This window comes from Poromitra crassiceps (assembly GCF_964638095.1).
Source record: "Poromitra crassiceps genome assembly, chromosome: 27".
Classification (NCBI taxonomy): Eukaryota; Metazoa; Chordata; class Actinopteri; order Beryciformes; family Melamphaidae; genus Poromitra; species Poromitra crassiceps.
In genome coordinates, this window is record NC_139650.1 from 17681489 (window position 1) to 17703691 (window position 22203).

Consider the following 22203-nt stretch of genomic DNA (forward strand, 5'->3'; position numbering starts at 1 on the left):
CTACCTAACTAGCCAATCACAGCATACAACACAGGCTTTCAACACATTCTCACTCGTGACAACAAAGGTTCCTGACCGATCTGCAGTATATGATGAGTTGGGAGTGAGAATGTGTTGGGGCTTCAACTGCTGAATACTGGATAGTGATTGGGTCCAGTATGTGTGATGATGTCACAAATCGTGCTCGTTGAAAATGGCCTTTTCAGTGAGCTCTGAGAAACTTTCCACTTTGAGCAGATGCTTGTGGAAACAGACTCCTAGTGTCAAACCCTGCACAGACATCATTCTGTAGACTGAAGCTCAGATTTCCAACAGTTTGTGACTTTAGGCAGTCTTTAAGCTAGTAACGCTGTATGTCAGACTCACCACGCAGCTGATGAGGATGCGAGAGCGTCTAGTAACGTCAGCGCTGAATGGCAGAGTAGTATATTAGTATATTAGTGATCAGACATTTTTCATTTGAGCACAGCTATGACGGCTAGGTGTCCTGTTATGCTGATTTGAGCACATTCTAAATGTCTAGTTGACCAATCAGACTGCTTGGTGGGAACTCCCTGTTGTATTACAATTGACAACAGCGTTATTGTCATCCTTTCACTCAACAAAATGCCTGTGTGGGAATACGTCCATTGGTGACTTTTCATCAAGGATAGCTGTGCGGGCGTCCGGGTAGTGTAGCGGTAGATTCCCTGCCTACCGACACGAGGGTCGCAGGTTCGCACCCCGTCTTATACCTCCGGCTTGGGCGGGCGTCCATACAGGCACAGTTGGCTGGTGTCTGCGGGTGGGAAGCCGGATTGGGGGTATGTGTCCTGGTCGCTGCACTAGCACCTCCTCTGGTCGGTCAGGGAGCCTGGAAGTGGTGGGAATAGCGTGATCCTCCCATGTGCTACTGAATAATGACTAGTGTGTTACCACCCAACACTGCCAGCATAACAGCCTTGTCCATCAGACTGAGTTAGTATAGAGGGAAGGAAAAATGATTGGACCACTAACAATAGCTCCTATTAAATATTAAGACTGCTCGAATTAATTTATGAACAGCTTCAACCACTCATTTTCCCTCAGTAGTATAGGACAGTCACAGGGCAATTGGGAAGAGACACGGAATTTCAATTTACTCTGCAATGGTTTGTGTTTGACATAGCATGCCACAGCATGCGGCAAACATTTTCCTACCAAAATGAACGTTTACAGGAAGGGGATGCAAGCCACACTGCAAGTAGTGGAACGAGCTGAACTTCAAGAGACATCAACTACATACAGGATTTACAATTAAGTCTTACAAGGGATAACCTATGGGCTGGCACGTATAAATGCACCACCATGATATGTTACACTTCATTCTGCCCACTGTGTTGAGCCTTTCTGAAGGTCAGTGATATGTTACACTTCATTCTGCCCACTGTGTTGAGACTTTCTTTTTCGTCTGTGACCATGTGCTGAGCGACACTTTATAATAAGTATAAATTAAGCTTTAGATGAAGTCTATATATCGTTGTCATTCCTAAAACATCTAGATGTATATCAAAACCTGCTTGTATTTGATAATCGGGGAGAAAAAATCACTTCCATTGATGTCACTTTGCTATAGCACAATCATCACATATTGCTGAGAAAAAAGTAAAAAAATACGAAAAAAATATCTTATACAAAATGTTCTGACAGAATATCAAAGCTTTTCATTTGAGGTTATATGAGTGGATTTGTCAGATTGCTGACGCTTTATAGAGGTGATTTACTATTCTCAGGAGGAAATGGGAGATTATACCAAGTCAAATGTCAGCTTTCATATTTCCCCAAGAGCCTTGAGCTGCTGTGTTACACCATGGAGGTATAGGACCATGTGACCAGTCAGGGAGGAGTCATCCCAGTGGACCTGGTGGGACTGGGGCATGAGTCCCCATGCCTCTCTGGGGTTGACTAACACAAGCTAAGCACTCCGCCAGATACAGGTCAGTGCACTGTTTCTCATGCTGCTCCATTTGAATGCCCCCCCCCCTCCCTTCACTGTGCTGTGTTTGACTGTGTCTCTCTCTCTCTCGCCTCTCTCTCTCTCTCTGTCTCTGCTCTTGCACATGTGTGTATACAACTCCATCGGCAGAATAAAACAGTATTTTATGTCTCCAAAACAGGGATGTGTAGAATATCAGCATTCATTTTTTGTAACAAAACGTCAGTTAATTTGAAAAGATTGGTGCCTTTCCAATGTTAAACACAAATAAAACAACTTTGGTCATGTTTTTCGGAGTTAAAGTTTTACAATTCCATCTCCTTTGATACAGTCATTTATAAATTTTACATATTTTTTATAGACATAACAAAACAACATAAGGCAAAAACATACTAAACACAGAAAAAAGTGAAATCCAACAACAACAAAATAAAGCAAGAAGGCAATCCTTTTATCTGAAACACTGCACTTCCATATCACCGACCTCCACACTCCTTGCTGCCGATAGAGAAACAGTCGCCTCTCTGCTTGCTCCTGCTTCTCTGCCAGCTTTTTGCTTTTTAACTACGAAACTTTCTTTTTTCTTTTATCCCCCTGATTTTACTACTACGCCACTTTCTAGTAACGATCTTTCATTTTGAATCGTTAACCTATTTTTATGGAATCACCACTAACAGCACTTTCGGAGCTCACCCAGGCTAAGTATAGCCTAGCATAGCCTAGCACTCCAGAGACTGTCGGACAATATGCCTCATATACGCTGCTGTGATCATCTTCAAAGGATTGCCGTACTGGAAACAACGATATTTCATCTCTCAAATAACTCACTGCCATCGAGTCAAATTGCACGGAATGTCACGAGCAACGTGAGTACATTATCATTAGCTCTCAGGGATGCTGACTCACTGCTACCGAGTCAAACTGCTATGGCTACCAACCTAGAGCTAGCTGATGCGGCTAGCCTGCCAGCTCCGGAGAAAGCCCGTGCTAACATCGCTAACCAAACTGCGAGCCCGAAGCATAAACAAAGACATATCCCAAAGAGATTAGTGATTTCCGAATCCACAACTACTCCACAAAACCCAGAAATCAGCTCAGCAACAGGCTGGCCCTCCCTAAATTCCAGCCTGCGGTGCTCGGCTCGGCAAGCTAATGGCCTGACACGGGCTCTCCGCACGAGAGATGAGGGTCGTCAACTGCTTAACCACAAACACCAAAACGAGCGGTCATGGACTACTGTCACGAGAGGAGGAACAGCCCCCCCTCCTCCGCTAATGGAATTGCAACTTGAGAATCGTTTTGGCCTGCTTCGATCACCTCCAGCTGACATAGCTGCCCAGCTCCATGAGAAGGAAAATCAGGCTAGCGCTAGCACAAGGCCTCAGGGAAGAAACACTGTCTCAAAGCCCAAGGACACTCAAGCCATAACAACCCTGATAGTAGGCGATTACACCGTGAAAAACATCAGGAGTTGGAGAAACTCCAAAACATACTGCTTCCCTCAAGACGCAATCTCTGACATAACAGGAAAAATCACAGAGCTACTTACATCTCACAAAGCTGTGACTAGGGTGATCCTGCACATTGGAAAAAATGTCATTTATAAGCAAGAATCAGAGAAACTTAAATCTGATTTTACCAATCTGCTGAATATGCTAGCCTCTCTAAACATTGAGGCTTTTATCAGTGGTCCTTTACCATCTCAGGGCACGAACCGCTTCAGCAGACTACTAGGCCTAAGCTCATGGCTTTCCACCGCCTGCCCACTACATAAAGTAAACTTTATTGAGAATTTTAATTTGTTCTGGCAGCGTGAGCACCTCTTCACTACGGACGGGCGCTATCTCAATAGTGCTGGCGAGGCTTTACTGAGTTCTAATCTACTATACACGGTGGACTATTACAAGGTCAAGATCCCTCTAAAGCCTCCCCAAGACAGACAGCCTGACGCAGCGGCCACAGAGCTCTCCTCCAGCCCTGCTCCACCTGCAGCCACTGACCATGCTCAGATCGACGCAGCTTCCGGCCCAGCTGCCGACCCTGCCCAACTGACCAATGACGCCACACCTCCGGCAGTCGCCACACCTCCGGCTCTACAGGTCGCCGCCCCACCTCCTGCCGCCGCCCCGGCCCAACTGACCAAAGACGCCCCACCTCCTGCCGCCGCCCCGGCCCAACTGACCAACGCCACACATCCGGCAGCCGCTGTCCTGGCTCTACAGGTCGACGCCGCGGCTCAACTGGTCAACGCTCCACCAAACGACGACGACTTCATCTTCTCCCCTCCCCTCCTCTCTTCCACCCCCCCTTTCTCCTCCACCCCCCCTTCCCCACTCTTTCCCCCTCCCCTCCACTCTCCCACCTCCCTCTTCTCGCCCCCCACCGCAGCTCAACGGCCTGATGACCCGGCGGAGAGCGACGCCCCCCCAGGTGTTTACCCGGCGGGGAGCGACGCCCCCCCAGCTGTTTCCTTGGAGACCTCATTTCCCCCCCCCCTCCACTCCTCCACCTCCCTCTCATCGCCCTCCTCCCTTTCCCCCTCCCTCCACCTACTGCCATTCTCAGCTGGCATGAACAAGCTAATTGAGGAGGTTAATGTTAGTCTAGCTAGCCCGCTCCGCACCTCCAACAAACTGTTTGAGCGGGCTGACGCTGGACTAGCTAGCCTGCAGTGCACCCCTCCGCCTGGCCTAAAAGAACTGGCTAATCAGCCCTCTCCATCTGTCATGAACACACTGGCCGAACAGACTCCTGGCCTAAAAGAACTGGCTAATCAGCCCTCTCCATCTGTCATGAACACACTGGCTGAACAGACTCACGCCAGAATAGCCAGCGCCCCCTGCTCCTCCCCACCCTCAACATCTCCCCCTCCTCGCCCCCCCCCATCCCAAAGACCCCCTCGCTCCAGCACCCCCTGCTCCTCCCCACCCCAAAGACCCCCTCGCTCCTCCCCACCCCCAAGACCTCCTTGTTCCGACCCCCCACCCTCAAAACCACCTCCCCCTCCCACCCGCTCACCCTTCCCTCAATCTCCCTGCCCGCCCCAAAGGGGAAAACTGAAGAAAAAAGCATTTTCTGCCCCAAAAACAAGGTCACAGAGGATCATGAAACGATCAGATGTCTAACTATCCCCACCCTGATTAGCTACACAACAAACAAAGATTATCTCTCAGCACGTCCTGTTCCAGGACCAAGCCTAGTATCTGTTCTCCAGGGACACTCTGAAAAGCATTTACAAATTCAACCTAGCAGTGCAGCTATCAAGGCTGCACTGCTAAATATTAGGTCACTTGTAAGCAAGTCGCTTCTAATAAACGATCTGATTACGAGTCATAAACTGGACCTCATGTTCCTCACAGAGACCTGGCTTGATCTAAACAACAGGGAATATGTTCTTAATGAGTCAGCCCCACCTAACTTTAACTACATTGACGCCCCCAGAGTCGGTAAGAAAGGGGGAGGAGTAGCTATTATTTTCTCTGATGCTTTTCAATGCAAGCAGGTATCGTTTGGCGACTTTTCATCATTTGAATATCTGGCCGCTGTTCTGAAGTGCTCTCCCTCTATTTTACTACTGATTATATACAGACCACCTAAGTACTCTAGTAGTTTTTTTGATGAATTTTCAGAACTCCTTTCTATAATCTCCATAGAACATGACTGTTTAACTATTGCAGGAGATTTTAATATTCATATTGACAACCCCAATGATAATAATGCCAAAGAATTGAATAACCTCCTTGACACTTTTGACCTGTTACAACATGTCTCTGGGCCCACTCACAATCGAGGCCATACCCTAGATTTATTTATCACCAAGGGCTTTGAGTCATCGTTTCTTTCAGCTAGTGATGTTGCTCTGTCCGACCATCTCTGTATTTTTCTTGAACTCAAGATCACCCCTATCGCTCTTACTCGGTCAAAAACCATCAAAAAGCGTTACATCAACGAGAGCACTAGCACACGGTTCATGGAGGCTTTCTCGCTGGCCCCTTCCCTCTCCTCAGCCTCTGTCAATGATCTCCTAGATAACTTCAATTCTAAAACCCTAAAGGCTATTGATGCTGTAGCTCCCATTAGATCTAAACTAATCTCCGGTAAGAAAAAAGCACCATGGAGAAACGCTCCCTCTGTAAATAACAAAAAAAGAGATTGTAGGAAAGCCGAGCGCAAATGGCGGAAAACTAAACTTCACATCGATTATGACATCTATAAAAATAGTCTTCACTCCTACAACCAGGAACTAAAAAATTCCAGAAAATTCTTCTTCTCCGACATTATCAGCGAAAACACCAATGACGCTCGCACTCTTTTTGCCACTGTTGACAGGCTGACAAACCCCCCCCCACAAATTGCCCCTGATCTTCTATCCAATGTCAAATGCAATGAATTTGCGACCTTCTTTATTGATTTGATTTGATTTGATACTTTATTGTCCACCATGGTGGAAATTTTTCTTTGGCTTCTCTTCCCATCAAGATACATTGTGCACAGTCAGCACACCATAAAACATAAAGACATAGAACATAAAACACACATGTACAAGTTAAGACAGATAGTGCAAATAAACATATGATTCCAAATACAAACACCTAACTAAAAATGGCTTCCTACCTATCTAAAATACCAGTCATATACCTACCTACCTAAAATATTACAAATACAATACCTAACTAAAATGGCTTCCTAATTCCTAACTATCTAAAATTCCAGTCATATACCTACCTATCTAAAATATTACATAGCGCAGCAGTGACAGCACACAGGACAGTTCATTTATTTAATGACCGTATGGCACAGGGGATAAATGAGTTTTTGTAAATGTTCCGGTTGGCCCTTGGGACCCTGAATCGACGACCGGATGGAAGCAGCTGGAATGCAGAGTTCAGTGGGTGCGAGGCATCACCACTGATCTTCCTTCCTTTCCTGATAACAGCCTTTTCAAAAATGTTGGAAAGCTGTTTTTGTGTTTTGCCAACAATTTTACTTGCTATTTTAACTATTCTAGAAAGTTTGTTTTTGCTCTTTACGTTCAGGTTGCCGTACCAGGCGGTCATATTAAAATACAGGACTGATTCGACCAGACTGCTGTATGCCGTTTGGAGAATGTGTTGGCTGACACCAAAACTGCTCAGCTTCCTGATTAAAAACAGACGCTGATTGGCTTTCTTATATATATAGTCTGTGTTCTCATTAAAGGTCAAAGTCTGGTCAAAGATTGTCCCCAGATACTTGAACTGTTTGACCTTTTCCACAGGCTGGTTACTGAGCATGATAGGGACCATGTTACTTTCCCCTGGTTTTGTTTGCATAATGAGTTCCTTTGTTTTGGACACGTTAATTTCTAGTTTGCATGCTCGGCACCAGTCCTGCAGTGCAGTGGCCTGCTTGAGGTATGCCTCTTCATAGATGGCATCATCTTCCCTAAGAAGACCAACAAGGGCCATATCGTCTGCGTATTTAAGCAGCTTCAGGTTACAGTTATTTACACACATCATGTTTACATAAATTGAGAACAGCAGTGCGGACAGTACACAACCTTGGGGTGCCCCAGTGTTTAAGACAAGTTCATCTGAGTACAGTCCGTTCATCAGGACTCTCTGAGGGCGGTCCGTTAGGAAGCTCCTAATTAGATGAATGAGACCCCCATTCACATTCATCTCTAATAGTCGTTCCAACAGAATATCAATTTGCATAGTGTTAAATGCGGAACAGAAATCAATAAACAAAATACGAACGACTGCTTTTGGTAGCTGTAGGTGATTAGCTACTAAATCGGCTAAAGTGAGAGTCGCATCCTCAGTTCCCCTCTTGGACCTATACGCGAATTGTAGGGGGTCAAGTTGATCTTCTACAGAGGATATAAGGTGCTTAATAATGACTCTCTCCATACATTTGGATAAGATTGACGTAAGAGCCACTGGTCTAAAATCCTTAAAAGCTGTTGCTCTAGGAACTTTAGGCACAGGAATAACTGTAGAGTGTTTCCATGGGTTTGGCCACACTAGATTATTGAGCAGGGTTTGGTTTAGCTTAGTGACAGCCCCTTTGAGCTGTTGGGAACATACTTTAAGGACCTTTCCGTCTAGGCCATCAGGCCCGGGTGCCTTGTTAAGTTTAAGTTTGGACAGGACAGTGGCTACCTCATCCTCTGATAACTGAATAGGTTCAAAACTACCTATCTGATTGCAGATGTTATTGCAGTCTGACATTGGATTCACCACATCAAACCTACTATAATATGTATTCAGGTCATTTACAAATTTACTGTCCACTGTATTCACACTTTTTGTCTTCCTTTCCTTGCCCATCATTTTATCTAGACCTGCCCATGCTTGCTTTATATTGCCTGTGCAAAATTTTTGTTCAACTTTATTTTTAAAATCTATTTTTTCAGTACAAACCCTGCGTCTAAACTCCTTCTCTTTCTCCTTCACTAAATCCATATCACCATTTAGGAATGCAGACCTTTTTTCATTTAGACACACTTTCAGATTTTTGGACAGCCATGGCTTGTTGTTACTAAACACCCTGACTGTCTTCGTTTTAATAACAGACTCCTCACAGAACTTAATATAACATGTGATTGTGTCCGTCAGTTCATCAGGGTCAGGGCATGCGTCAAAAAATACATCCCAGTCTGTTGTCTCAAAGAAATATTTAAGCTCCTCTTCTCCATCGTCAGACCATTGATGAACAGTTTTCAAGCGTGGTATCTCCCGCTTGACTCTCTGTCTATATGTTGGGAGAAGATGAATGACATTATGATCCGACTTTCCGAGAGGAGGTCGGCTCACAGACTTGTATGCGCCCGGGATGTTCCCGAAGCACTGGTCCAGTATGCGAGTAGAGCGGGTGGGCGTGGTTACATATTGCTGCAGAGTTGGGAGGTAAGGTGACAGCTCACATGTATTCATGTCACCCAACACAAAAACAGGCTGATCTGGCGATCGAGAGAGCGCAGCATTGTAGCTGTCAGTTATAGATTCTGCAGCGTCCTTATTATTTGGCCCTGGAACATAGACGAGTATTACGGTGATTTGCCCAAACTCCCGTGGGAGATAGAACGGTCTGAAAGATACCGACAGCAGCTCGTAGTCTTTAGTCTTTAGGGATAAAATTATAAATATCAGACTAACTATTTCCACATCAAGAACAAATGTGGCTCCGCCGCACCCACAGAATAGGTGCTTAATTAACATGACTCAGTTCAATGTCATTGACCACAAGAAACTAGAAGAAACGATACGAGGCCTTAAATCCTCATCGTGTTGCCTAGACACCCTGCCAACAAGCTTTCTAAAAAATGTCTACAGTTGCCTGGCGACCGACATACTGAAGATAATTAATACCTCTCTTCTTACAGGCATTTTCCCAAAATCTCTAAAAACTGCAGTTGTTAAGCCCTTGCTAAAGAAGCGTAGCCTCGACCCCTCTATAATCAGCAATTACAGACCAATATCAAATCTTCCCTTTATTAGCAAAATACTCGAAAAAACTGTCTACCAACAACTCAATACCTTTCTATCCTCCAATGACCTCCTAGATCCTTTCCAATCAGGCTTCCGACCCCATCATAGCACCGAAACTGCGCTTATCAGAGTTATAAATGACATCCGAATGAACACTGATTCAGGTAAAATCTCAATCTTAGTGTTACTAGACCTCAGCGCTGCCTTTGATACGGTTGACCACGAAATTCTATTGGACAGACTGGAAAACTGGGTCGGGCTTTCCGGCACGGTCCTAGAGTGGTTCAGATCTTATCTGCAAGACAGGAACTACTTTGTCTCCATTGGCAACTACACATCTGACCAAACCAAAATGACATGTGGGGTACCCCAAGGATCAATTTTAGGTCCTGTCCTGTTTAACCTTTATATGCTCTCTCTGGGCCTAATTATGCAAAAAAACAAAATAGCTTATCATAGCTATGCAGATGACACCCAACTCTACATAGCCCTCTCATCGGATGACTATGCCCCCATAGAGTCACTGTGTCAGTGCCTTGCGCAAATTAATGATTGGATGTGCCAGAATTTTCTCCAACTTAATAAAGACAAAACAGAGATAATTGTCTTCGGCAAAAAAGAAGATAGGCTCAAAGTTACTGCTCACCTCGAATCCCTATCTCTGAAGCCAAAGGACCAGGTAAAAAATCTTGGCATTATTATTGACTCTGATCTAAATTTCAACTCCCACATCAAGCTTATAAGAAAATCTGCCTTCTATCATCTAAAAAATATAGCAAGGATTAGAGGCTATATGTCCAAACAAGATCTTGAAAAACTAATTCATGCTTTCATTTCTAGCAGGCTAGACTACTGCAACAGTCTTTTCAATGGTCTTCCCAAAAAAGCTGTTAAACAACTTCAGCTCATTCAGAATGCGGCTGCTAGAGTTCTAACAAGAACCAAGAAAGCTGAACACATTACACCAGTTCTCAAATCCCTGCATTGGCTGCCAGTAAATCTTAGAATAGACTTTAAAATTCTGCTAATAGTTTACAAATCTCTCAACGGGTCAGGCCCACACTACATCTCTGAAATGCTTCTACACTATGAACCATCCAGATCCCTGAGATCTTCAGGCACTGGTCTACTAATTGTCCCAAGGACCAAATCTAAACATGGTGAAGCCGCGTTCTCCCACTATGCCTCTCATAACTGGAACAAACTCCCTGAACACATTAGATCTGCCCCTACTCTGCCTATTTTTAAATCCAAGCTAAAGACCTTTATGTTTACTCTTGCTTTTAACTGCTACTAAACTACTGCCTCTCTCGGCCTGTAATTTTAAAAAGATTTTTCCTGTACATTTCCAACAAATGGACTGTACATGTAATAATAATACTGAAGAGTGCCTTGTAACTTATTTAAAACAGAAATAATGTTTCATGTTTGTTAATTTGAGTATATATTTTAACTCATTAAGTGCCATAGACGACCTAACTCGTCTTACATAATCCAGCGCTTAAGTGCCAAGGACGGACTAACTCGTCTTACATAAAGATTTTTTTTTTTTGACAGTGGGACATCAATCAACCCCTTTTACATCTTCGAGATAACTATTTGGAGCAAGAGCATGTGTGTAATCTATTTTACCGACCACTAAGTGGCGACAGAGACCGAGAGAAGTCACAGCCACGGGACCCAAAAGCCACAAAAGCAGCCGCCTCCCGCGGAAACACACACACAGAACGGACAGAGATCCCTTCCCCCCAGAGCCGCGCAGCAACGCGCGAACACACACACACACACACACACACACACACACACACACACACACACACACACACACACACACACACACCGCGGAAGCAAGCCATTCAAGGAAATGGCGACGCGATTTTACAGTAATCCATTTCAGACTCGTCTTGCCCGACAGGCAAGCAGGCAGGCAGGCACGCAGACAGACAGGCAGGCAGCACAACGCGCTTCTGACACGCCCGCTGAAGCCAGGAGGAAGGAGGAGAAGACACACGGAGGGAGGAGTTTGAATGAGAGGGGTGTTTCCTGTTGTTATGGAGGAAATTACTGTTCAAAACTATTGTTTAGAATGTCTGACGGTCTTACTGATGCCAAAAATGAATGGTTAAAGTGACTGTTTCACAAAAAGCCATTTATCTCTGAATAAATTTCCAGACGCTGAAACCATGCTGTACTCAACGGCTAATATCTACATAACTACTAACTCTGCAAACTAACTCTTTTAGACAGAGAAAGCACACATTCTATTAGTTATTTTTAGATGATTGATGTTCATGAATTCTTAACAGAAAAGAATCCTCGGCTGTTCTAAAATGAGCCAGAATCGTCAAAAACACCCCTGGCACAACTTACCTACAGGAATGAAAACATGGCTGGCATTCAATGTGTTAACTAAAACTGTCGGCTGTGTTTTTTATGTGTTTTTTTATATGTGCATTGCTTTGCTGCTTGTTTTTTCGATTATTTTTTTGTAAAGCACCTTGAATTGCCTTTGTGTATGAAAGGTGCTATATAAATAAAATTTGACTTGACTTGACTTGACTTCAGAAAGGCTCAACACAGTGGGCAGAATGAAGTGTAACATATCACTGACCTTCAGAAAGGCTCAACACAGTGCGCAGAATGAAGTGTAACATATCACTGACCTTCAGAAAGGCTCAACACAGTGGGCAGAATGAAGTGTAACATATCACTGACCTTCAGAAAGGTTCAACACAGTGGGCATAATGAAGTGTAACATATCACTGACCTTCAGAAAGGCTCAACACAGTGGGCAGAATGAAGTGTAACATATCACTGACCTTCAGAAAGGCTCAACACAGTGGGCAGAATGAAGTGTAACATATCACTGACCTTCAGAAAGGCTCAACACAGTGCGCAGAATGAAGTGTAACATATCACTGACCTTCAGAAAGGCTCAACACAGTGGGCAGAATGAAGTGTAACATATCACTGACCTTCAGAAAGGCTCAACACAGTGGGCAGAATGAAGTGTAACATATCACTGACGTTCAGAAAGGCTCAACACAGTGGGCAGAATGAAGTGTAACATATCACCGACGTTCAGAAAGGCTCAACACAGTGGGCAGAATGAAGTGTAACATATCACCGACCTTCAGAAAGGCTCAACACAGTGGGCAGAATGAAGTGTAACATATCACTGACCTTCAGAAAGGCTCAACACAGTGGGCATAATGAAGTGTAACATATCACTGACCTTCAGAAAGGTTCAACACAGTGGGCATAATGAAGTGTAACATATCACTGACCTTCAGAAAGGCTCAACACAGTGGGCAGAATGAAGTGTAACATATCACTGACCTTCAGAAAGGCTCAACACAGTGGGCAGAATGAAGTGTAACATATCACTGACCTTCAGAAAGGCTCAACACAGTGGGCAGAATGAAGTGTAACATATCACTGACCTTCAGAAAGGCTCAACACAGTGCGCAGAATGAAGTGTAACATATCACTGACCTTCAGAAAGGCTCAACACAGTGGGCAGAATGAAGTGTAACATATCACTGACCTTCAGAAAGGCTCAACACAGTGCGCAGAATGAAGTGTAACATATCACTGACCTTCAGAAAGGCTCAACACAGTGTGCAGAATGAAGTGTAACATATCACCGACCTTCAGAAAGGCTCAACACAGTGGGCAGAATGAAGTGTAACATATCACTGACCTTCAGAAAGGCTCAACACAGTGGGCAGAATGAAGTGTAACATATCACTGACCTTCAGAAAGGCTCAACACAGTGGGCAGAATGAAGTGTAACATATCACTGACCTTCAGAAAGGCTCAACACAGTGAGCAGAATGAAGTGTAACATATCACTGACCTTCAGAAAGGCTCAACACAGTGGGCAGAATGAAGTGTAACATATCACTGACCTTCAGAAAGGCTCAACACAGTGGGCAGAATGAAGTGTAACATATCACTGACCTTCAGAAAGGCTCAACACAGTGGGCAGAATGAAGTGTAACATATCACTGACCTTCAGAAAGGCTCAACACAGTGGGCAGAATGAAGTGTAACATATCACTGACCTTCAGAAAGGCTCAACACAGTGGGCAGAATGAAGTGTAACATATCACTGACCTTCAGAAAGGCTCAACACAGTGGGCAGAATGAAGTGTAACATATCACTGACCTTCAGAAAGGCTCAACACAGTGGGCAGAATGAAGTGTAACATATCACTGACCTTCAGAAAGGCTCAACACAGTGCGCAGAATGAAGTGTAATTTTAATGACTCCCCCAAACTGTCAGCCACTGATTGGTAAATTATACAGTATGTAACAACCTGTATGATGATACAGTATATGATCTGTAAGGGGGAGTATGTATAGTGCTTATGTTGAAACAAACATTTATTTGAAATGTAAACCTGTTGGTCTGCAGTCTAAAATAATTTCACACAATGGAAAACAGGGTTTGTCCGAGACAGAGTCAAGACCAAGACCGAGGGAGGGCCATCAAAAGACCGATCTCGAGTACTCCAACAGTACCCTTACTCGCCACTGCGTTCATTCAAAAGCAGAATCTACGTATAACGTTAATTCACGTATCTAGAAACGTATTTTGGTTCAGAAATGTTCCAATCCTGCATATCCGGTGTGTGTGTGTGTGTGTGTGTGTGTGTGTGTGTGTGTGTGTGTGTGTGTGTGTGTGTGTGTGTGTGTGTGTGTGTGTGTGTGTGTGTGTGTTTGTGTGTCGTGGGTGTGGGGGTCATATTCCTGACTGTTTGTCTGTACACTGGTGTTTCTCTGTCTGAGTCCATGAAAGTGTGCAGCTCATTCCATTGTGATGATGCCGACTGTCCCAAAGGGATGGTAGGATTGTCTGGATGCATCATCGTCAGCTGGGCGACCACAGCAACATGAGAAAACACAGAGGAGAGGATGAGGCAGGAATGTGGATGAGTTGAATCAAACACCAGGAGCAGGACAAAGACGACGAGATGAAAGAGAGAGATGAAAGAGGATCTTTACAAAAGGACGCAAAAGTACGAGACGTTCCATTTGGAAGGGAAGTAACGGGCCGTGTCAAGTTTGTCCTTTCTGTTGTCAAGCAGTGTTGTCGTCGAGTCACTATATCTCGGGTCCAAGTGGAGTCTCGAGTCCCCGGTGTTCAATTCAATTCTGAGTCAAGACCCCATTACCTGAGTCCAAGTCAGGAATCCACATACATTGGGCCTGCCCTTGCACGAAATTGAATCACAGCATTAATATGGCAAATTATTAGGGTCTATTACAAAAAAAAACAAGAGAGAAAAATGGACTTGTTAATTGATCAATATTGTTTTTATCTCTCATTTTCTTTTGTAACAGGTCCTAATAATTTGCCATAATATATTTATAGCTATATTATTAATATTGTGACATTATTCAATTTCGTGCAAGGACAGGCACAATGTATGCAGACTCCCACTCATGTTCAGTAGGCTAATATATAGGATAGTATACATCGGTATAGTCACGCCGAGGGACTTGACAATAATGTTGTAGTCAAGTCAAGTAGAGTCTGACTCGAGTGCGAGTCCTGGACACATTTTCAGGACTCGTGACTCGACGTGGACTTGAGCAGTGATGACACATGACTTGGACTTGAGCAGTGATGACACATGACGTGGACTTGAGCAGTGATGACACATGATGTGGACTCGAGCATTCGGACTCGGAAGGTGGAGACTCGGACTCGGACTTGTTCATTGATAAATACTGAGTCCTCAGTGCTCAAGTCCAGGTCAATGATGGACTTCCCTGCTCGTACCTAATGCCACAGTATACATGATGGACTACCCTGCTCATACGTACCTAATGCCACGGTATACATGATGGACTACCCTGCACATACGTACCTAATGCCACGGTATACATGATGGACTACCCTGCACATACGTACCTAATGCCACGGTATACATGAAGGACTTCCCTGCTCGTACCTAATGCCCCGGTATACATGAAGGACTACCCTGCTCATACGGACCTAATGCCACGGTATACATGCCGGCAATGAGACAGGGTGTGTGTTACTGCAGGAGAGCCAGAGCAGGTGGGCGGGGGGCAGCAATGAGAAGATGGGCAGAGAGAGACAGCTGGGGGGGGGTGCCTGAGGTAAAGGAAGACATTCCCCAGGACTCGGCGAACATGTAATCAACTCAAACAGAGGCAGATGATTGCTCCTACTACGACTCCCTCTATCTCCTGCCCTCTCTGGCTCCTTCTCTCAGTGAAGACAGCTAATGCATACAGACACAGCGGGGCTCTGTATCTGTATGCTGGCTCCAGAGAGGAGTGAAACTACACTACATCTTCTGCAAGATAATGTGCCCGTGCTACCTTCAATATATGCACCATTGTGGTGGGAATAGGATGGGCCTGGCCAGATGTTGACTTTAACACTGAACTCTTTATCCTCAGCGCTGGAGCGCCTGATTAAAGTTCTCCGCTGCCGCCTCCTCCTGTCCTCACGCGCTCCCGGACAAGACACTAATGTGCTGACCCCTTCGTTCGGTCATTCCAGGCCATCCTCACAAGGGGGACGACAACATTGATCCATTTTCAAGGTGGTTAAAACGGCTGTAACCAGGAAGTAGCGGCAACCTCTGGAGGACAGTCACATATTGAAATAGCTCGCTGTTGTGGGGATTGGTGGACCGGTAACTTTCTCGTCCTCCAACTTCCTCATCGTGAGAGACCTGCTTTCTTTCGTTATGAGGAGGTGTTATTCGGGTCATTCCAGTCTGATCAACAGCAGATGGCTGCGAACTATAAGTTGCGTATAGCATTGAGCAGCATCCATCTTAGTGCTCTTCCTGTGAGGCTGTTTGAGTAAGCAGTGAGTTTAAAGGTTCACAAATTGATATTAGGCCAGAATCACCTAATTACACAAATTGAGTGGGTATACAAGCTGACTTAAAGGAGTTGTCTTGTTTTGAAACGAACGTTAATTGATTTTGAAGCTTACCGCACGGTTGATTGGTACACCAGGTCCTCACGTCGGCGGTAGTCCTCCATGTGAGAGTAATTGGTATTAAACATAGCATCGTAGGTGAAGATCTTCTGCTTGATGGTGCCTCCATCTGTGACCTGTCAAGCAAAAAAGAAGGAGGAGAACATTAACAGGACCATTTCCCTAAATGATGGATGTGAGTGGCATACCTTTTTCCCCAGAGCAGTTGTCCCTCCTATCTTATACAGCAGAACATCTTGGCCTGGAGCGATGCTCCTACAATGGCTACAATTATTTGAATGATCCATTTAAACAGCCCTGACGAGCACATTTCATCTATGTGTCTGAAGACGGGGGGGCCTTCAAACTGCCGACGTGATCAGATCAGCGAGTCACTTAGGCAGCTGCGGGTTATATGTGTGTGTGCGCGTGTATTACGGTTAAGTCTTAATGAAGACTGACACAGCACGGTGTTCTCTGTGTCTGGCACTTTCTGCAGAGCTAATGGCTTGTGACCGTGATACTGCCGAGGTAAGGCGGATCGGATATTCAAAACTGCTGCTGTTTTTTTTGTTTTTTTTACTTCCCGGGAATGATGGAGTAGTTCTTTATAATATTCACAGGAGAGGAGGAGAGGAGGAGAGGAGGAGAGGAGGAGAGGAGGAGAGGAGGAGAGGAGAGGAGAGGAGGAGAGGAGGAGAGGAGAGGAGGAGAGGAGGAGAGGAGGAGAGGAGGGGAGGAGGAGAGGAGGAGAGGAGGAGAGGAGGAGAGGAGGGGAGGAGGAGAGGAGGAGGAGAGGAGGAGAGGAGGAGAGGAGGAGAGGAGGCCGCCACAGAGCATTTCTCCTCTCCTCAGAAGCCACAGGCAGACAGACGTAAAGAAGGAAAAAGGGTGACAGGATTTTAATGGAGTCACTAATGTGGCTTTGAAGCAGGAAATTGTCGGTGGGCCGGGGCTCTTTCTTCCCTTTGCTGCTGTCGCTCCGTCAGCCAATCCAATCCCCTCAGTGAGGTAAACAAAGTCAGCGCACTTTTCACGATTCGTCCCCGGCACAATGTACACACCACCGCCTTCGTGAAAGAGACGATGCTAAATTGTCTTTATTTGAGCAAACAATTCCCTGCGTGGCCCCCGTGAACGACTGCGGGGTAACTCGTATAACCTCTTGCCTCTAGAGGAGGCAGATTGCCTCAGGCTGCGTTTGCTAAGTGGTGCTGCACGGGGAGTTGGCAATGCTGAAAGTACTAAAAGCACGGGCGTGGAAATATAAAACGCATCTCGGTAGCATTTCTGGGGCTGAATTACTTTTGTCACCTGTAACCAAATAAGAGGGTGACTTTTGGAATTTTCCAAGACTTGAGTGGGTTCATTTTTCGCTCAAGTACCCGTCATCAGCGTGAAATATTAAACGTCAAGATGATTGCTTACACAAGTTTCCAAACTATTCGCTCATCTGCGAGCACATTCGCTCGAGACTTTGGGAGTGACACCACTTTTCCCGAGAAAGGTTTTGGCACCCTTCTCGAGGAGCTTATTATGATTATGAAGATTATTATGGCCATCTGCTCCTCTTTTAATACCAATTCCGGGGTGTAGACACGGGGCATCGCTCCGGGGCAACAGGGAGAGGTCAGCCACTAAAAGCAAAGCCATGTAGGGGAAATTGGACTTTCCAACCAGCCCTGCCTCGTGCCACCACTGGAGGCACAGTAACGGACCTTTCAGGAGGCATTTCTTCACTTTATGTGAAAGCTGTTCTACAGAGCTGAACACAATGTCATGCTTGAGTGTACTTTAAATGATATGACAAATTGGGTGTGCCGTGCATTTTTACTGGCTAAATGATGAGATGTCACTGAGATATACATTACATATTAGTACAGGATAAGGCAGACATTTATAAAGACAAAGTTGAGAGGTTGATTTCCTGTTACATCGCGCTCTCTCTCCATCTCGATGCACTGACGACACTGAATTCGATCCAATTCCGGAGACTCTCGATCGAGTTTACGGAGTTCCCAACCGACAGCTAAGTCACATAAATTCACACATCGCTAGATATCAAATGTCATAAATAGCTATACCTACACATTTAAGCATATAAAGTAAAGCATTAAGTTACAAACTTAGTCATGAACAAGAACCAGAAAGCCGTAAATCTGACTTTGGGCGACAGTCACTTTGTGTAGATAATCCTCTCGATTTTTTTCTGCACCCTCAACCTTAAAGTTCAAACTTCGCCGATGGGCACCAAGCTGGTAAAACCTAGACTGAGACTGTAGGGAAAGACACACGCATGCACACAGTACACACAGTGCCAGGGCTCGACGTACGCAGCACACACAGTGCCAGGGCTCGACGTTAAAGACCCTGTTGTAAATAGTCACTGTTGAATCAAGTTCTCAAGATCTCCTTATCCGCGGTAAAACCCGGAGCGGACTTTTGTGCTGTGAGCTGGTAAAGCACGCACACACACACGCACGCACACAGTGCCAGAGAGAGGGGAGAGTGGGGTGGAGAAGAAGGGTCCGACCTGCGCAAACCTGCACCGCTTACTTCAACACCTGGCTGCGATGTTTTTTTGTCATACCCTGCGACTAATATCAAATATCTTCTCTCTTCAGAAGCATTTTCCCATCTCTGTTTACAATCTTACAAAAGAAATATATAAATATATTTCTGTTTCTGTCAGTCTCAAAATAATATGCTACCAATAGGCTGGAACAACTAAAGTCAGACAAAGAGCCATCTGTTTTGATTCGGCTCATCTTACTTGTTGGTTTCGAGCAGCCCACAAGCTTCCAGTCGTACAGTCGATCTAAATCCATTTCAGTGTGAATGTTATACATTGTTTTTTTGACATTCACACTCAGGGTTGTCCCACCAGGGGGAATGTTTGGTTGTGCTCAGGTTTTAAAACATCGCAATAAACAGAACTGCATCAAACCATGAGATAATGCTCAGGAGAAAACACATCACTGCAGTAAAAGCAGAACTGTGCAAAAGGAAAGCATGGCATGTTAACAACGGCTACTTCATGTGACCAATCAGCAAATCAATTAGCTGTGCCCATGATGCACACTGCTCACTGTATTACTAAACAGTCCACCTGTAGACTACACTGCTCACTGCATTACTAAACAGTCCACCTGTAGACTACACTGCTCACTGCATTACTAAACAGTCCACCTGTAGACTACACTGCTCACTGCATTACTAAACAGTCCACCTGTAGCCTCGTAGTCTCAAACACAATTCAATAGACGTCGTTTATTTCTCTGCTGTTTTGATTGGGATTGAATCATTTCAGCACTGACACAGAGTTTGTGTTTAGGTGTCAGCTTGTTAGCTATTTTATGCTCAGCTAACCATGACTTTTGCTAACACAATTGGTAGCTAACATTTAGTAGAAGTTTGCATTAGTGGCAAAAAAAAAAAAACATGTTAAAGGGGAATGTCGGTATTTTTAAACCTGAACCTTATTTTTGTATATTTTTTATGTTTAACTAACTAATCTTTTTTTTTTTTTACTAACTAATCAGAGCAGACATTTTTTGGGAATTGATACAGTATTGGGCGAGATCGCACCAGCCGGTCCAGCAGCTGCATGGCTACAATGTACAATGGAGCAATGCGTAGCGTCAATCGGGCCCGTCGCCACAAGGGGGCACCAGGGGGCTTTGCACCCTCAGTTCAATTTTCTGCCCCCTCACTTTATTTTATTTTTAGAATAGTTCATCTATAAAGGCCAGTTAGGCAGTGTTTGTACCTGACATGTTTCAGCTGCTGTTTCTGCAGTCTTCATCAAATTTGATCAGTTTAAGTTAATATAGGCTACCCCCTATAAACATAGCTCTGTTGTTTCAGAATTGGCAGGGAAGCGCTATTTGCTGTGCTTTGGTTGTCACAAGGGCAGAAAGACGGAGACAACGCATCTGATCACTTTATTTCTTTAATTTAATGAACCTGGCACTGACTGGCTATTATTTTGTTTAGTTGTTGATTTTTGCAGCAATTGTTTATTCTATGACTTTTCATATAGACATATATGTTCAGAGTGCTCCAGACAGGTCCCGCATTTCACGTTATGCAAAGCTCAGCTCTATTAATGCCTTAATCTGCTGCCGTGAAATAAATGTTTTATTTGATTTTGAATAGTAGTCTTTCTTGTGTTGTTATTGCGCTTTTCAGAGGCATAGCGGGTATATAACCTATGTTTTACGATATAAAAATATCAGCCCCCTCCCCAGTTATAACCGCCCCCTAAGTCATTTCATCCTGGCGCCGGCCCTGGCATCAATACGTCCAGACAGACATGTTTTTTTTTTTTTTTTTTTTTTTTTTCTAATATTTTTTTCCCGATTTTTTATCCCATTTTATCCCCCGTTTAGTGCTCATTTGATTGCTCAATCCTGGTTGCTACTCCATCCTCTGCCGATCTGGGGAGAGCCGAGACTGATTCCATGCTTCCTCCGAGACATGGGCAGTCAGTCAGCCGCTTCTTTTCACCTGCCAGAGGAAGCTTCACCGGTAGGACATAGCACGTGGGAGGTTCACGCTATTCCAACCAGTTCCCCTCCCTCTGAACAGGCGCCCTTAACGATCAGAGGAGGAACCACATTAGCAACCAGGATGTTGCATGTTTTTGTGAAGGGGGTTCCTACCGTTCCTATATGAAGGAGACCCCCGGGAGGCACGGGGAGAACATGCAAACTCCACACAGAAAGGCCATTTTGCCAACCCCACCTGGGCGGTGGGCACTCGAGGACATGCGGTGTGTGGACGGGCACGCATTCCTTCAGCGCTCACCTCATCCCCAGGTGGGAATCGAACCCACGACCTTCGAGCTGTGAGGCGATAGTGCTAACCACTGCACCACCGTACCTCCCTAGACAGACATGTTAAAGGAAAACGTTGCTGCTTTTCAACCAGCTCTCTATCAGGATATAGTATGATTTTTCCCCTCTGGAGCGCAGGCTGTGTGGCTTCAGGATCTGCTGCTCTTCCGTGGACCAGTGATGTCATTGGTTCACGGAAGAGATGAAGTTGCGCTGGTTGTTATTCAAGCTACATATTTACTCATTTTTGTATGCCCACATCCACATCCAAGGCATACCAGCTGGCAGGGGCGGAGTTTGTGCTGGCAAATGAACGGGGAGCTGTGGGTGCAGGCAACAGTGTTCATCTGCATACTACCCACACTGTAATGATAACGTTTGCCTTTAACATTAGCTTGGTGTGATGAATTAGCATGCTAGCAGTGCCAGTTTGTTTAGGTTAACAGAGCTGACTTAAGCAACAAGCATAGTGCTCTTAAGTAGAAAAAACACACACAAGCAAACAAATCTGCCATATCAACTACTCACTATTACTTCACTGAGTTACGCCCACTCCACAGCAGTGTTTTTCAACATGTTGCTGTTCTTGTAAACTGCTAGTTAGGCTACTTAGACAGTAATTGCACACAGCCAATTTTCAATTTCAATGGACCTCTATAATGGCACCAGCATTGGTTGCTAGGAGATTTGACAGGGTTACTGCAGTTGCATCACTTCCGACCTCTGAGTTGGACCTGTGAGATGCCAGTGTGAAGCTTGTGGTGTGGGTGGTGCTGAGGACAGGGTGTGGGTGGTGCTGAGGACAGGGTGTGGGTGGTGCTGAGGACAGGGTGTGAGTGGTGCTGAAGACAGGGCCAAACCTTTCCCTGCAGTCCGGTTTGGCATTTCCGTGTCGCGCTGGGAGCCGGCGCAAAAAAACGGAGTGCTCCGAAAATAGACTGGGTGCGTGTAAGGCTGTGTGTTAG

The 22203-nt window shown here is 45.1% G+C and overlaps 1 protein-coding gene across 1 annotated transcript in view; it reads right to left on the reverse strand.

The window, feature by feature from the left end:
• The window catches only part of igsf21a (immunoglobin superfamily, member 21a), a gene marked incomplete at its 5' end in the record, with an annotated part of 443028 nt that overhangs the window by 182190 nt on the left and 238635 nt on the right, over positions 1 to 22203 (reverse strand). The window contains one exon of the mRNA XM_083661710.1: positions 16416 to 16537. Within this exon, the coding sequence (XP_083517836.1) occupies positions 16416 to 16537 (122 nt within the window). The remainder of the gene's footprint in view (positions 1 to 16415; positions 16538 to 22203) is intronic.